This window comes from Cebidichthys violaceus, unplaced genomic scaffold (assembly GCF_023349555.1).
Source record: "Cebidichthys violaceus isolate CVI_PGR_0920_01 unplaced genomic scaffold, fCebVio1.0.p SCAF_33, whole genome shotgun sequence".
Lineage (NCBI taxonomy): Eukaryota > Metazoa > Chordata > Actinopteri > Perciformes > Stichaeidae > Cebidichthys > Cebidichthys violaceus.
In genome coordinates, this window is record NW_027176517.1 from 192856 (window position 1) to 210995 (window position 18140).

General features: G+C 47.8%; 2 protein-coding genes across 2 annotated transcripts; both read left to right on the forward strand.

Moving 5' to 3' along the window:
* Window positions 1-4176: 4176 nt before the first annotated feature.
* LOC137883485 (threonine-rich protein-like) lies at window positions 4177-13418 on the forward strand (the record flags this gene model as incomplete). Its single annotated transcript, XM_068724971.1, has 6 exons — window positions 4177-4233; window positions 4687-4734; window positions 6889-6954; window positions 8872-8919; window positions 10495-10548; window positions 13212-13418. Coding segments are annotated over 6 exons (480 nt in total), but the record flags the coding sequence as incomplete, so codon positions are not given.
* A 140-nt stretch (window positions 13419-13558) lies between these two features.
* Window positions 13559-17818, forward strand: LOC137883534 (mucin-2-like). The gene has a single exon (XM_068725060.1). The coding sequence runs from the start codon at window positions 13582-13584 to the stop codon at window positions 17104-17106; it is 3525 nt and encodes a 1174-aa protein (XP_068581161.1). The 5' UTR covers window positions 13559-13581; the 3' UTR covers window positions 17107-17818.
* Window positions 17819-18140: the final 322 nt, after the last annotated feature.

Sequence of the window (18140 nt, forward strand, 5' to 3'; positions counted from 1 at the left end):
ACAACTGAGGCCCCAACAACTACTGCAACAACATCAACAACTGCATTCCCAACAACAGCTGGTCAACCATCAACAACTGTCGTCCCAAAAACTGCGACCCAAATGACAACAACCACAACCCCAACAACAACTGCGACCCAAATAACTACAATGGCACCCCAAACGACAACTGAGGCCCCAACAACTACTGCCCCAACATCAACAACTGCACCCCAAACGACAACTTTAGCCGCAACAACTGCTGATCAAACATCAACAACTGTCGTCCCAACAACAACTGTGAACCAAAAGACAACAACCGCAACCCCAACAACAACTGTAGCCCCAACAACTGCTGGTCAAAAATCAACAACTGCCGTCCCAACAACAACTGCAACCCAAATAACTACAACGGCACCACAAACGACAACTGAGGTCCCAACAACAACTACTGCAACAACATCAACAACTGCACCGCAAATGACAACTGCAGCCCCAACAACTACTTCAACAACATCAACAACTGCATTCCCAACAACTGCTGGTCAACCATCAACAACTGTCGTCCCAACAACAACTGCGACCCAAATGACAACAACCACAACCCCATCAACAACTGCGACTCAAATAACTACAACGGCACCCCAAACGACAACTGAGGCCCCAACAACAACTACTGCCCCAACATCAACAACTGCACCCCAAACGACAACTTTAGCCCCAACAACTGCTGGTCAAACATCAACAACTGTCCTCCCAACAACAACTGTGAACCAAAAGACAACAACCGCAACCCCAACAACAACTGTAGCCCCAACAACTGCTGGTCAAACATCAACAACTGCCGTCCCAACAACAACTGCAACCCAAATAACTACAACGGCACCACAAACGACAACTGAGGCGCCAACAACAACTACTGCCCCAACATCAACAACTGGACCCCAAATGACAACTGCAGCCCCAACAACTACTGCAACAACATCAACAACTGCATTCCCAACAACAAATGGTCAACCATCAACAACTGTCGTCCCAAAAACTGCGATCCAAATGACAACAACCACAACCCCAACAACAACTGCAGCCCCAACAACAACTGTGACCCAAATAACTACAACTGCACCCCAAACGACAACTGAGGCCCCAACAACAACTACTGCCCCAACATCAACAACTGCACCCCAAATGACAACTGCAGCCACAACAACTACTGCAACAACATCAACAACTGCACCCCAAACAACAACTGCAGCCCCAACAACTGCTGGTCAAACATCAACAACTGTCGTCCCAACAACTGCGAACCAAATGACAACAACCACAACCCCAACAACAACTGCAGCCCCAACAACAACTGCGACCAAAGTAACTACAACGGCACCCCAAACGACAAATGAGGCCCCAACAACAACTACTGCCCCAACATCAACAACTGCACACCAAACGACAACTTTAGCCACAACAACTGCTGATCAAACATCAACAACTGTCGTCCCAACAACAACTGTGAACCAAAAGACAACAACCGCAACCCCAACAAAAACTGTAGCCCCAACAACTGCTGGTCAAACATCAACAACTGCCGTCCCAACAACAACTGTGACCCAAATAACTACAACGGCATCACAAACGACAACTGAGGCCCCAACAACAACTACTGCCCCAACATCAACAACTGCAACCCAAATGACAACTGCAGCCCCAACAACTACTGCAACAACATCAACAACTGCATTCCCAACAGCTGCTGGTCAAACATCAACAACTGTCGTCCCAACAACAACTACGACCAAAATAACTACAACGGCACCCCAAACGACAACTGAGGCCCCAACAACAACTACTGCCCCAACATCAACAACTGCACCCCAAATGACAACTGCAGCCCCAACAACTACGGCAACAACATCAACAACTGCATTCCCAACAACTGCTGGTCAACCATCAACAACTGTCGTCCCAACAACAACTGCGACCCAAATGAGAACAACCACACCCCCAACAACAACTGCGACCCAAATAACTACAACGGCACCCCAAACGACAACTGAGGCCCCAACAACAACTACTGCCCCAACATCAACAACTGCACCCCAAATGACAACTGCAGCAACAACAACTACTGCAACAGTATCAACAACTGCACCCCAAACAACAACTGCAGCCCCAACAACTGCTGGTCAAACATCAACAACTGTCGTCCCAACAACTGCAACCCCAACAACTGCTGGTCAAACATCAACAACTGTCCTCCCAACAACAACTGCGACCCAAATGACAACAATCACAACCACAACAACAACTGCAGCCCCAACAACAACTGCGACCCAAATAACTACAACGGCACCCCAAACGACAAATGAGGCCCCAACAACAACTACTGCAACAACATCAAAAACTGCACCCCAAACGACAACTGCATTCCGAACAACTGCTGGTCAAACATCAACAACTGTCGTACCAACAACAACTGTGAACCAAAAGACAACAACCGCAACCCCAACAACAACTGCAGCCCCAACAACTGCTGTTCAAACATCAACAACTTTCGTCCCAACAACAACTGCGACCCCAATGACAACAACCACAACCCCAACAACAACTGCAGCCCCAACAACAACTGCGACCCAAATAACTACAACGGAACCACAAACGACAACTGACGCCCCAACAACAACTACTGCCCCAACATCAACAACTGCACAACAAACGACAACTTTAGCCCCAACAACTGCTGGTCAAACATCAACAACTGTCCTCCCAACAACAACTGTGAACCAAAAGACAACAACCGCAACCCCAACAACAACTGTAGCCCCAACAACTGCTGGTCAAACATCAACAACTGTCGTCCAAACAACAACTGCAACCCAAATAACTATAACGGCACCACAAACGACAACTGAGGCGCCAACAACATCTACTGGCCCAACATCAACAACTGGACCCCAAATGACAACTGCAGCCCCAACAACTACTGCAACAACATCAACAACTGCATTCCCAACAACAGCTGGTCAACCATCAACAACTGTCGTCCCAAAAACTGCGACCCAAATGACAACAACTACAACCCCAACAACAACTGCAGCCCCAACAACAACTGCGACCCAAATAACTACAACGGCACCCCAAACGACAACTGAGGCCACAACAACAACTACTGCCCCAACATCAACAACTGCACCCCAAATGACAACTGCAGCCACAACAACTACTGCAACAACATCAACAACTGCACCCCAAACAACAACTGCAGCCCCAACAACTGCTGGTCAAACATCAACAACTGTCGTCCCAACAACTGCGAACCAAATGACAACAACCACAACCCCAACAACAACTGCGACCAAAATAACTACAACGGCACCCCAAACGACAACTGAGGCCCCAACAACAACTACTGCCCCAACATCAACAACTGCACCCCAAACAACAACTGCAGCCCCAACAACTGCTGGTCAAACATCAACAACAGTCGTCCCAACAACAACTGCGACCCAAATGAAAACAACCACAACCCCAACAATAACTGCAGCACCAACATTAACAACTGCACCTCAAACAACTACAACGGCACCACAAACGACAAATGAGGCCCCAACAACAACTACTGCAACAACATCAACAACTGCACCCCAAACGACAACTGCAGCCCCAACAACTGCTGGTCAAACATCAACAACTGTCGTCCCAACAACAACTGTGAACCAAAAGACAACAACCGCAACCCCAACAACAACTGCAGCCCCAACAACTGCTGGTCAAACATCAACAACTGTCGTCCCAACAACAACTGTGAACCAAAAGACAACAACCGCAACCCCAACAACTGCAGCCCAAACAACTGCTGGTCAAACATCAACAACTGTCATCCCAACAACAACTGCGACACAAATGACAACGACCGCAACCCCAACAACAACTGCAGCCCCAACAACTGCCGCCCAAACTTCAACAACTGTCACACCAACAACAACTGCAGCCCCAACAACAACTGCGACCAAAATAACTACAACGGCACCACAAACGACAACTGAAGCCAAAATTGCACCCCAAACGACAACTGCAGCCACAACAACTACTGCAACAACATCAACAACTGCACCCCAAACAACAACTGCAGCCCCAACAACTGCTGGTCAAACATCAACAACTGTCGTCCCAACAACTGCGAACCAAATGACAACAACCACAATCCCAACAACAACTGCAGCCCCAACAACAACTACTGCCCCAACATCAACAACTGCACCCCAAACGACAACTTTAGCCGCAACAACTGCTGGTCAAACATCAACAACTGTCGTCCCAACAACAACTGTGAACCAAAAGACAACAACCGCAACCCCAACAACAACTGTAGCCCCAACAACTGCTGGTCAAACATCAACAACTGCCGTCCCAACAACAACTGTGACCCAAATAACTACAACGGCATCACAAACGACAACTGAGGCCCCAACAACAACTACTGCCCCAACATCAACAACTGCACCTCAAATGACAACTGCAGTCCCAACAACTACTGCAACAACATCAACAACTGCATTCCCAACAGCTGCTGGTCAAACATCAACAACTGTCGTCACAACAACAACTGCGACCAAAATAACTACAACGGCACCCCAAACGACAACTGAGGCCCCAACAACAACTACTGCCCCAACATCAACAACTGCACCCCAAATGACAACTGCAGCCCCAACAACTACGGCAACAACATCAACAACTGCATTCCCAACAACTGCTGGTCAACCATCAACAACTGTCGTCCCAACAACAACTGCGACCAAAATGACAACAACCACAACCCCAACAACAACTGCAGCCACAACAACAACTGCGACCCAAATAACTACAACGGCACCCCAAACGACAACTGAGGCCCCAACAACAACTACTGCCCCAACATCAACAACTGCACCCAAAATGACAACTGCAGCCACAACAACTACTGCAACAACATCAACAACTACATCCCAAACAACAACTGCAGCCCCAACAACTGCTGGTCAAACATCAACAACTGTCGTCCCAACAACTGCAGCCCCAACAACTGCTGGTCAAACATCAACAACTGTCGTCCCAACAACTGCGAACCAAATGACAACAACCACAACCCCAACAACAACTGCAGCCCCAACAACAACTGCGACCAAAATAACTACAACGGCACCCCAAACGACAACTGAGGCCCCAACAACAACTACTGCCCCAACATCAACAACTGCACCCCAAAAGACAACTTTAGCCCCAACAACAGCTGGTCAAACATCAACAACTGTCGTCTCAACAACAACTGTAAACCAAAAGACAACAACCGCAACCCCAACAACAACTGTAGCCCCAACAACTGCTGGTCAAACATCAACAACTGCCGTCACAACAACAACTGCGACCCAAATAACTACAACGGCACCACAAACGACAACTGAGGCCCCAACAACAACTACTGCCCCAACATCAACAACTGCACCCCAAACGACAACTTTAGCCCTAACAACTGCTGGTCAAACATCAACAACTGTCCTCCCAACAACAACTGTGAACCAAAAGACAACAACCGCAACCCCAACAACAACTGTAGCCCCAACAACTGCTGGTCAAACATCAACAACTGTCGTCCCAAAAACTGCGACCCAAATGACAACAACCACAACCCCAACAACAACTGCAGCCCCAACAACAACTGCGACCCAAATAACTACAACGGCACCCCAAACGACAACTGAGGCCCCAACAACAACTACTGCCCCAACATCAACAACTGCACCCCAAACAACAACTGCAGCCCCAACAACTGCTGGTCAAACATCAACAACTGTCGTCCCAACAACTGCGAACCAAATGACAACAACCACAACAACAACTGCCACCAAAATAACTACAACGGCACCCCAAACGACAACTGAGGCCCCAACAACAACTACTGCCCCAACATCAACAACTGCACCCCAAACGACAACTGCAGCCCCAACAACTGCTGGTCAAACATCAACAACAGTCGTCCCAACAACAACTGCGACCCAAATGAAAACAACCACAACCCCAACAATAACTGCAGCCCCAACATTAACAACTGCACCTCAAACAACTACAACGGCACCACAAACGACAACTGAGGCCCCAACAACATCTACTGCCCCAACATCAACAACTGGACCCCAAATGACAACTGCAGCCCCAACAACTACTGCAACAACATCAACAACTGCATTCCCAACAACAGCTGGTCAACCATCAACAACTGTCGTCCCAAAAACTGCGACCCAAATGACAACAACCACAACCCCAACAACAACTGCAGCCCCAACAACAACTGCGACCCAAATAACTACAACGGCACCCCAAACGACAAATGAGGCCCCAACAACAACTACTGCAACAACATCAAAAACTGCACCCCAAACGACAACTGCAGCCCCAACAACTGCTGGTCAAACATCAACAACTGTCGTCCCAACAACAACTGTGAACCAAAAGACAACAACCGCAACCCCAACAACAACTGCAGCCCCAACAACTGCTGGTCAAACATCAACAACTGTCGTCCCAACAACAACTGTGAACCAAAAGACAACAACCGTAACCCCAACAACTGCAGCCCAAACAACTGCTGGTCAAACATCAACAACTGTCATCCCAACAACAACTGCGACCCAAATGACAACGACTGCAACCCCAACAACAACTGCAGCCCCAACAACTGCTGTTCAAACATCAACAACTTTCGTCCCAACAACAACTGCGACCCCAATGACAACAACCACAACCCCAACAACAACTGCAGCCCCAACAACAACTGCGACCCAAATAACTACAACGGAACCACAAACGACAACTGACGCCCCAACAACAACAACTGCCCCAACATCAACAACTGCACAACAAACGACAACTTTAGCCCCAACAACTGCTGGTCAAACATCAACAACTGTCCTCCCAACAACAACTGTGAACCAAAAGACAACAACCGCAACCCCAACAACAACTGTAGCCCCAACAACTGCTGGTCAAACATCAACAACTGTCGTCCAAACAACAACTGCAACCCAAATAACTATAACGGCACCACAAACGACAACTGAGGCGCCAACAACATCTACTGCCCCAACATCAACAACTGGACCCCAAATGACAACTGCAGCCCCAACAACTACTGCAACAACATCAACAACTGCATTCCCAACAACAGCTGGTAAACCATCAACAACTGTCGTCCCAAAAACTGCGACCCAAATGACAACAACTACAACCCCAACAACAACTGCAGCCCCAACAACAACTGCGACCCAAATAACTACAACGGCACCCCAAACGACAACTGAGGCCCCAACAACAACTACTGCCCCAACATCAACAACTGCACCCCAAATGACAACTGCAGCCACAACAACTACTGCAACAACATCAACAACTGCACCCCAAACAACAACTGCAGCCCCAACAACTGCTGGTCAAACATCAACAACTGTCGTCCCAACAACTGCGAACCAAATGACAACAACCACAACCCCAACAACAACTGCGACCAAAATAACTACAACGGCACCCCAAACGACAACTGAGGCCCCAACAACAACTACTGCCCCAACATCAACAACTGCACCCCAAACAACAACTGCAGCCCCAACAACTGCTGGTCAAACATCAACAACAGTCGTCCCAACAACAACTGCGACCCAAATGAAAACAACCACAACCCCAACAATAACTGCAGCACCAACATTAACAACTGCACCTCAAACAACTACAACGGCACCACAAACGACAAATGAGGCCCCAACAACAACTACTGCAACAACATCAACAACTGCACCCCAAACGACAACTGCAGCCACAACAACTGCTGGTCAAACATCAACAACTGTCGTCCCAACAACAACTGTGAACCAAAAGACAACAACCGCAACCCCAACAACAACTGCAGCCCCAACAACTGCTGGTCAAACATCAACAACTGTCGTCCCAACAACAACTGTGAACCAAAAGACAACAACCGCAACCCCAACAACTGCAGCCCAAACAACTGCTGGTCAAACATCAACAACTGTCATCCCAACAACAACTGCGACACAAATGACAACGACCGCAACCCCAACAACAACTGCAGCCCCAACAACTGCCGCCCAAACTTCAACAACTGTCACACCAACAACAACTGCAGCCCCAACAACAACTGCGACCAAAATAACTACAACGGCACCACAAACGACAACTGAAGCCAAAATTGCACCCCAAACGACAACTGCAGCCACAACAACTACTGCAACAACATCAACAACTGCACCCCAAACAACAACTGCAGCCCCAACAACTGCTGGTCAAACATCAACAACTGTCGTCCCAACAACTGCGAACCAAATGACAACAACCACAATCCCAACAACAACTGCAGCCCCAACAACAACTACTGCCCCAACATCAACAACTGCACCCCAAACGACAACTTTAGCCGCAACAACTGCTGGTCAAACATCAACAACTGTCGTCCCAACAACAACTGTGAACCAAAAGACAACAACCGCAACCCCAACAACAACTGTAGCCCCAACAACTGCTGGTCAAACATCAACAACTGCCGTCCCAACAACAACTGTGACCCAAATAACTACAACGGCATCACAAACGACAACTGAGGCCCCAACAACAACTACTGCCCCAACATCAACAACTGCACCTCAAATGACAACTGCAGTCCCAACAACTACTGCAACAACATCAACAACTGCATTCCCAACAGCTGCTGGTCAAACATCAACAACTGTCGTCACAACAACAACTGCGACCAAAATAACTACAACGGCACCCCAAACGACAACTGAGGCCCCAACAACAACTACTGCCCCAACATCAGCAACTGCACCCCAAATGACAACTGCAGCCCCAACAACTACGGCAACAACATCAACAACTGCATTCCCAACAACTGCTGGTCAACCATCAACAACTGTCGTCCCAACAACAACTGCGACCAAAATGACAACAACCACAACCCCAACAACAACTGCAGCCACAACAACAACTGCGACCCAAATAACTACAACGGCACCCCAAACGACAACTGAGGCCCCAACAACAACTACTGCCCCAACATCAACAACTGCACCCAAAATGACAACTGCAGCCACAACAACTACTGCAACAACATCAACAACTACATCCCAAACAACAACTGCAGCCCCAACAACTGCTGGTCAAACATCAACAACTGTCGTCCCAACAACTGCAGCCCCAACAACTGCTGGTCAAACATCAACAACTGTCGTCCCAACAACTGCGAACCAAATGACAACAACCACAACCCCAACAACAACTGCAGCCCCAACAACAACTGCGACCAAAATAACTACAACGGCACCCCAAACGACAACTGAGGCCCCAACAACAACTACTGCCCCAACATCAACAACTGCACCCCAAAAGACAACTTTAGCCCCAACAACAGCTGGTCAAACATCAACAACTGTCGTCTCAACAACAACTGTAAACCAAAAGACAACAACCGCAACCCCAACAACAACTGTAGCCCCAACAACTGCTGGTCAAACATCAACAACTGCCGTCACAACAACAACTGCGACCCAAATAACTACAACGGCACCACAAACGACAACTGAGGCCCCAACAACAACTACTGCCCCAACATCAACAACTGCACCCCAAACGACAACTTTAGCCCCAACAACTACGGCAACAACATCAACAACTGCATTCCCAACAACTGCAGGTCAAACATCAACAACTGTCGTCCTAACAACAACTGCGACCCAAATGACAACAACCACAACCCCAACAACAATTGTCGTCCCAACAACATCTGCGCCCCAAATGACAACGACCGCAACTCCAACAACTTCAGCCCCAACAACTGCCGCCCAAACATCAACAACTGTCACCCCAACAACAACTGCGACCCAAATAACTACAACGGCACCCCAAACGACAACTGAGGCCCCAACAACAACTGCAACAACATCAACAACTGCACCCCAAACAACAACTGCAGCCCCAACAACTGCTGGTCAAACATCAACAACTGTCGTCCCAACAACAACTGCGACCCAAATGACAACAACCACAACCCCAACAACAACTGCAGCCCCAACAACAACAGCGACCCAAAGAACTACAACTGCACACGAAAGAACAACTGAGGCCCCAACAACAACTACTGCCCCAACATCAACAACTGCACCCCAAACGACAACTGCAGCCCCAACAACTGCTGGTCAAACATCAACAACTGTCGTCCCAACAACAACTGCGACCCAAATGACAACAACCACAGCCCCAACAACAACTGCAGCCCCAACAACAACTGCGACCCAAATAACTACAACGGCAACCCAAACGACAAGTGAGGCCCCAACAACTGCTGGTCAAACATCAACATCTGTCATCCCAACAACAACTGCGACCCAAATGACAACGACCGCCACCCCAACAACATCTGCAGCCCCAACAAAAGCTGGTAAAACATCAACAACTGCACCCCAAACGACAACTGCAGCCCCAACAACTGCTGGTCAAACATCAACAACTGTCATCCCAACAACCACTGCGACCCAAATGACAACAACCACAACCCCAACAACTGCAGCCCCAACAACAACTGCAACCCAAATAACTACAACGGCACCCCAAACGACTACTGAGGCCCCAACATCAACAACTGCACCCCAAACGACAACTGCAGCCCCAACAACTACTGGCCAAATATCAACAACTGTTGCCCAAACAACAATTGCGACCCAAATGACAACAACTACAACCTCAACGACAACTGCAGCCTCAACAACAACTGCCGGCCAAACATCAACAATTCCCGCCCAAATGAAAACTGATGCTGCTCTAAAATCAACAACTGCTCCCCAAACAACAACAGCAGCCCAAATAACAACAACTGGGGCCCAAATGACAACATCCACAACCCTAACGACAACGGCAGCCCAAACAACAAATGCTGCTCGAACATCAACAACTGCTCCACAAACAACAGCGGCCCAAATAACAACGACTGCAGCCCCAGTGACAACTGCAACCCCAATAACAACAACTAAAGCCTCAACGACAACTAAAGCCCCAACAACTGTCGCCCCAACAAAAACAGCAGCCAAAATGACAACAACAGCGGCCCAATTTACAACAACTGAAGCCCCAACAACAGCCGCCCTAACAACAACTGCAGCCCAAACAACAACTGTGGCCCCAACAACTGCTGTCCAAACATCAAGAACTGTCGCCCCAACAACAATTGCGACCCAAATGACAACAACTGCAACCCCAACGACAACTGCAGCCCCAACAACAACTGCCGGCCAAACATCAAAAACTGTCGCCCCAAAAACAACTGCCGCCCAAACATCAACAACTGCCGCCCAAATGACAACAACTGTGGCCCCAACAACTGCTGTCCAAACATCAAGAACTGTCGCCCCAACAACAATTGCGACCCAAATGACAACAACTGCAACCCCAACGACAATGGCAGCCCAAACAACAGCTGCTGCTCTAACATCAACAACCGCTCCCCAAACAACAACAGCGACCCACATGACAACAACTGAAGCCCCAACGACAACTGTCGCCCCAACAACAACTGCGACACAAATGACAACAACTGCAGCCACAACAACAAATGCCGCCCAAACATCAACTAACGTCCCCCAAACATCAACAATTGCCGCCCAAATGACAACAACTGATGCTGCTCTAACATCAACAACTGCTCCCCAAACAACAACAGCGGCCCAAATAACAACTGCAGCACCAACGACAACTGCAGCACCAAAAACTGCCACCCAAACAACTGTCGCCCTAACAACAACAGCGGCCAAAATGACAACAACAGCGGCCCAATTTACAACAACCGAAGCCCCAACAACTGCCACAACATCAACAACAGCAGCCCCAACAACAACTGCCGCCCAAACGACTGTGTCCCCAACAACAACTGCTGTCCTGACATCAACAACTGCCGCGCAAACAACTGCCGCCCAAACATCAACTACTGTCACCCCAACAACAACTGAAACCCAAATGACAACAACTGCAGCCACATCAGCAACTGCTGCCCAAATGACAACAACTGATGCGCTAACGACAACTGCAACCCCAACAATAATTGCTGCCCAAACATCAACAACTGTGACTCTAACATCTGCTGGCCAAACATCAACAAGTGTGACCCCAACAACAACAGTGGCCCAAATTACAACATCCACAACCCCAACGACAACGGCATCCCAAAAAACAAATGCTGCTTCAACATCAACAACTGCTCCACAAACAACAACAGCGGCCCAAATAACAACAACTGCATCCCCAACAACTGCTGTCCAAACAACAACTGTGGTCCCAACAACAACTGCTGTACTGACATCAACAACTGCCGCGCCAACAACTGTCGCCCAAACATCAACTGGCCACCATACAACAACTGCCGCAAAAATTACAACAACTGAGGCCCCAACAACAACTACAGCCCCAACATCAACAACTGCACCCAAAACGACAACTGCAGCCAAAACAGCTGCTGACCTTACATCAACAACTGCCGCCCCAACAACAACAGCGGCCCAAATGACAACAACTGAACTGCTAGCGACAAATGCAGCCAAAACAACAACTGCTGGCCAAACATCAACAAGTGTCATCCCAACAACAACGGCGGCCCAAATTACAACAACTGCCGCATCAACAACAATTGCCGCCCAAACAACAACGTTCGCCCAAACAACTGCTATCCAGACAATAACAACAGCAGCCACAACAACAACTGCAGCCACAACAACAACTGCCGCTCAAACATCAACAACTGCTCCCCAAACAACAACTTTGGCCCAAATGACAACAACTGCCGCCCCTACAACAACTGGGAGACAAATGACAACATCCACAACCCCAACGACAACGGCAGCCCAAACAACAGCTGCTGCTCTAACATCAACAACTGCTCCCCAAACGACAAATGCAACCCTAATAACAACAACTGAAGCGTCAACGACAACTGCAGCCCCAACAACTGCCGCCCAAACAACAACTGTCGCTCCAACAACTGCTATCCTGACATCAACAACTGCAGCCCCAACAACAACTGCAGCCACAACAACTGTAGCCTCAACAACAACTGTAGCCCCAACAACAACTGCCGCCCAAACATCAACAACTGCCCCCCAAACAACATCTTTGGCACAAATGACAACAACTGCCGCCCCAACAAGTACCGCCCAAACAACAACTGTCGCCCCAACAACAACTGCAGCCACAACAACTGTAGCCTCAACAACAACTCCCCCCCAAACAACATCTTTGTCCCAAATGACAACATCCACAACCCCAACGACAACGGCAGCCCAAACAACAGCTGCTGCTCTAACATCAACAACTGCTCCCCAAACGACAAATGCAAACCTAATAACAACAACTGAAGCGTCAACGACAACTGCAGCCCCAACAACTGCCGCCCAAACAACAACTGTCGCTCCAACAACTGCTATCCTGACATCAACAACTGCAGCCCCAACAACAACTGCAGCCACAACAACTGTAGCCTCAACAACAACTGCCCCCCAAACAACATCTTTGTCCCAAATGACAACAACTGCCGCCCCAACAACTATCGCCCAAACAACAACTGTCGCCCCAAAAACTGCTATCCAGACATCAAGAACTGCAGCCCCAACAACAACTGCAGCCACAACAACAACAACTGTAGCCTCAACAACAACTGTAGCCCCAACACCAACTGGCGCCCAAACATCAACAACTGTCCTCCAAACAACAACTGCCGCCCTAATGACAACAACTGCCGCCCCTACAACAACTGGGAAACAAATGACAACATCCACAACCACAACGGCAGCCCAAACAACAGCTGCTACTCTAACATCAACAACTGCTCCCCAAATGACAACTGCAACCCCAATAACAACAACTGAAGCCTCAACGACAAATGCAGCCCCGACAACTGCCGCCCAAACAACAACGTTCGCCCAAACAACTGCTATCCAGACAATAACAACAGCAGCCACAACAACAACTGCAGCCACAACAACAACTGCCGCTCAAACATCAACAACTGCCCCCCAAACATCAACAACTGCCCCCCAAACAACATCGTTGGCCCAAATGACAACAACTGCCGCCCCGACAACTCCCGCCCAAACAACAACTGGGACACAAATGACAACATCCACAACCCCAACGACAACGGCAGCCCAAACAACAGCTGCTGCTCTAACATCAACAACTGCTCCCCAAATGACAACTGCAACCCCAATAACAACAACTGAAGCCTCAACGACAACTGCAGCCCCAACACCTGCAGCCACAACAACTGTCACCCCAACAACAACTGCGACCCAAATGATAACAACTGCAGCCACAACAACAACTGCCGCCCAAACATCACCGACTGTCGCCCCAACAACAACAGCGGCGCAAATAACAACAACTGCATCTCCAACAACTGCTGTCCAAACAACAGGTGTGGCCCCAACAACAACTGCTGTCCTGACATCAACAACTGCCGCGCCAACAACTGTCGCCCAAACATCAACTGGCCCCCATACAACAACTGCTGCAAAAATTACAACAACTGAGGCCCCAACAACAACTACTGCCCGAACATTAACAACTGCACCCAAAACGACAACTGCAGCCCCAACAGCTGCTGACATTACATCAACAACTGCCGCCCCAACAACAACAACAGCGGCCCAAATGACAACAACAGCGGCCCAATTTACAACAACTGAATCGACAACAACAACAACTACTGCTGCTTCTACATCAACAACTGCTCCCCTAACAACAACAGCGGCCAAAATAACAACAACTGAATCCCCAACAACAACGGCAGCCACAACAACAACTGTCGCCCCAACAACATCTACTGTCGCTTCATCAACAGGGGCCCAAATGACAACAACTGCCGCCCCAACAACAACTGGGGCCCAAATGACAACATCCAGAACCCCAACGACAACGGCAGCCCAAACAATAAATGCTGCTCTAACAACAACAACTGCTCCCCAAACAACAACAGCAGCCCAAATAACAACTGCAGTCCCAACGACAACTGCAGCACCAACAACTGCCGCCCAAACAACAACAGCAGCCCAAATAACAACTGCATCCCCAACGACAACTGCAGCACCAACAACTGCCGCCCAAACAACAACTGTGGCCCTAACAACAACAGCGGCCAAAATGACAACAACAGCGGCCCAATTTACCACAACCGAAGCCCCAACAACTACTGCCACAACATCAACAACTGCAGCCCCAACAACAATTGCCGCCCAAACAACGACTTTGTCCCCAACAACAACTGCTGTCCTGACATCAACAACTGCCGCGCCAACAACTGCCGCCCAAACATCAATTACTGTCGTCCCAACAACAACTGCGAGACAAATGACAACAACTGCAGCCACATCAACAACTGCCGCCCAAATGACAACAACTGAAGCGTTAACGACAACTGCAACCCCAACAACAATTGCTGCACAAACATCAACGATTGTGGCCCTAAAAACTGCTGGCCAAACATCAACAAGTGTGACCCCAACAACAACATTGGCCCACATTACAACAACTGCCGCACCAACAACAACAACTGGGGCCCAAATGACAAGATCCACAACCCCAACGACAACGGCATCCCAAACAACAAATGCTGCTTCAACATCAACAACTGCTCCACAAACAACAACAGCGGCCCAAATAACAACAACTGCATCCCCAACAACTGCTGTCCAAACAACAACTGTGGACCCAACAACAACTGCTGTCCTGACATCAACAACTGCCGCGCCAACAACTGTCGCCCAAACATCAACTGGCCACCATACAACAACTGCCGCAAAAATTACAACAACTGAGGCCCCAACAACAACTACTGCCCCAACATCAACAACTGCACCCAAAACGACAACTGCAGCCCCAACAGCTGCTGACCTTACATCAACAACTGCCGCCCCAACAACAACTGCGACCCAAATGGCAACAACCACTACCCCAAAGACAACTGCAGCCCCAACAACAACTGCCGGCCAAACATCAAAAACTGATGCCTCAACGACAACTGCAGCCCAAACAGCAACTGCCGCCCAAACAACAACTGTCGCCCCAAAAACAACAGCGGCCCAAATGACAACAACTGCAGCCCCAACAACAACTGCCGCACACACATCAACAACTGTCGCCCCAACAACTGTTGTCCTAACATCAACAAATGTCGCCCCAACAACAACGGCCCAAATGACATCAACTGACGCCAAAATGACAACTGAAGCCCCAACAACAACTACTGCCCCAACATCACCAGCTGCTGCCCAAACAACAACTGTCGCTCCAACAACTGCTGTCCTAACATCAATAACTGCCGCCCCAACAACAACAACAGCGGCCCAAATGACAACAGCGATCCAAGTGACAACAACTGCCACCCAAATGAAAACAACTGAAGCCCCAACAACTGCAGCCCCAACAGCAACTGCCGCCCAAATGACAACTACTGCCCCAACATCAACAACTGCAGCCCAAATGACATCAACTTCAGCCGCAACATCAACAACTGTTGCTCAATTGTCAACAACTGCTGCCGCACAAACAACTGCAGCTCAAATGACAACAACTGCAGCACCGACAACAACTGCGGCCCAAATGACAACAACTGCCCCGAAATCAACAACTGAGGCACAAGTGACAACAACTGAAGCCCCAACAACAACTACTGCCCCGATATCAACAACTGCAGCCAACCTGACAACAACTGCCCCAACCTCAACAACTGCCGTCCAAACAACAACTGCCCTACTAAGGACAACTGCTGCCCTAACAACTGCTGCCCCGCGGACGTCAACCACCGCCCTAATGACAACAAGCACTGCACCAACGATGACAACTGCCGCACCGGCGACAACAGCTGCTTTACCGACAACAACAATTGCTCCCCCGGCGAATACATTTGATGCCGCCTTTGCTAAACCCACATCTGCCCCAACAACATCTACAATAGCCACTACCGCAACTACTAGCAGTGACGCCTGCTGTTTCAGACTGAGTATGCTCCATCTGCTGCTCGGACTGATTATCTTTGCTGTCTGTTAGAACAAGGAGGCTTCAACAAAGCACCTATGAAGCCACCTGAAACAGGATTATTATTGTAAACTAAAACTCAAAATGAAATGAAAAGCAGTAAAAAATATTGTTTTCAACTGAAACTAAATAAAAACTATAACCTATAAGAAAACTAAAACTAAGTTGAAACATTACCTGGTTAAGAAAAAATTGGGAATTTCTTTTAAATAAAAATTAATTAATTTGAATTTTAGTGATTTAGCTATAGTATATCACAAACAAAAAAGGTGACTAAAAAAGAGAAAGGGAGATTAAATAACAAGAACATGATTCAAATATTTAATTAGATGCCATTCATCCAAGCTATTCAGCTCAGTGTTATTGTTTGAGTCAGAATAAAATTGCAGGTGACAAGTTTTCTTTCTTCTTCCCTCTGAGACATCAAAATATTCTGTAAAACTGAATATATAAAAACTAAAGCTAAACCTTTATGAAAAACAGAAACTAAGCTAAAGCTAGCAAACACACTGAAATTTAAATCTTAAATTCAAAAATAAAATATAAAAAAAACAATTGATAATTATAACCTTGATCTGCACTCTACTATTTTTGTTTTGTTTTTTGCACTTTTGCAAATATATTTATATATAATATGCATATTTATTGCAGTGGTTTGATGTAATGTGACTACGGTTTGGTATATATTAAAACCTGTTTAATAAAGCTTTTCTGATGTATGAGAACAGTGTATAGCTTCTGTGGTGTTTTTATCTAAAAGGCCAAGAATAATGAACTAAAGTTTAATAAAATTATTATATAATTTAATAAAAAAAGATTAATTAAAATATTTCTTTGTCATATATTTGGTTACACTCAGTGGCATACCACAAATGTCTGGGCCCTGAACATATTTAGCCTCAGTTAGTTCCATTATTCTCCTCACTACTAGGTCTGTGGTTACACACATTTGTCCATCCTGAGTTGTTGTTTCAAATTCTTTACAAAGTTATTTTTATCAACATGCCTCTCAACACAACAGTTCATCTCACATCCAAAGTGCACTA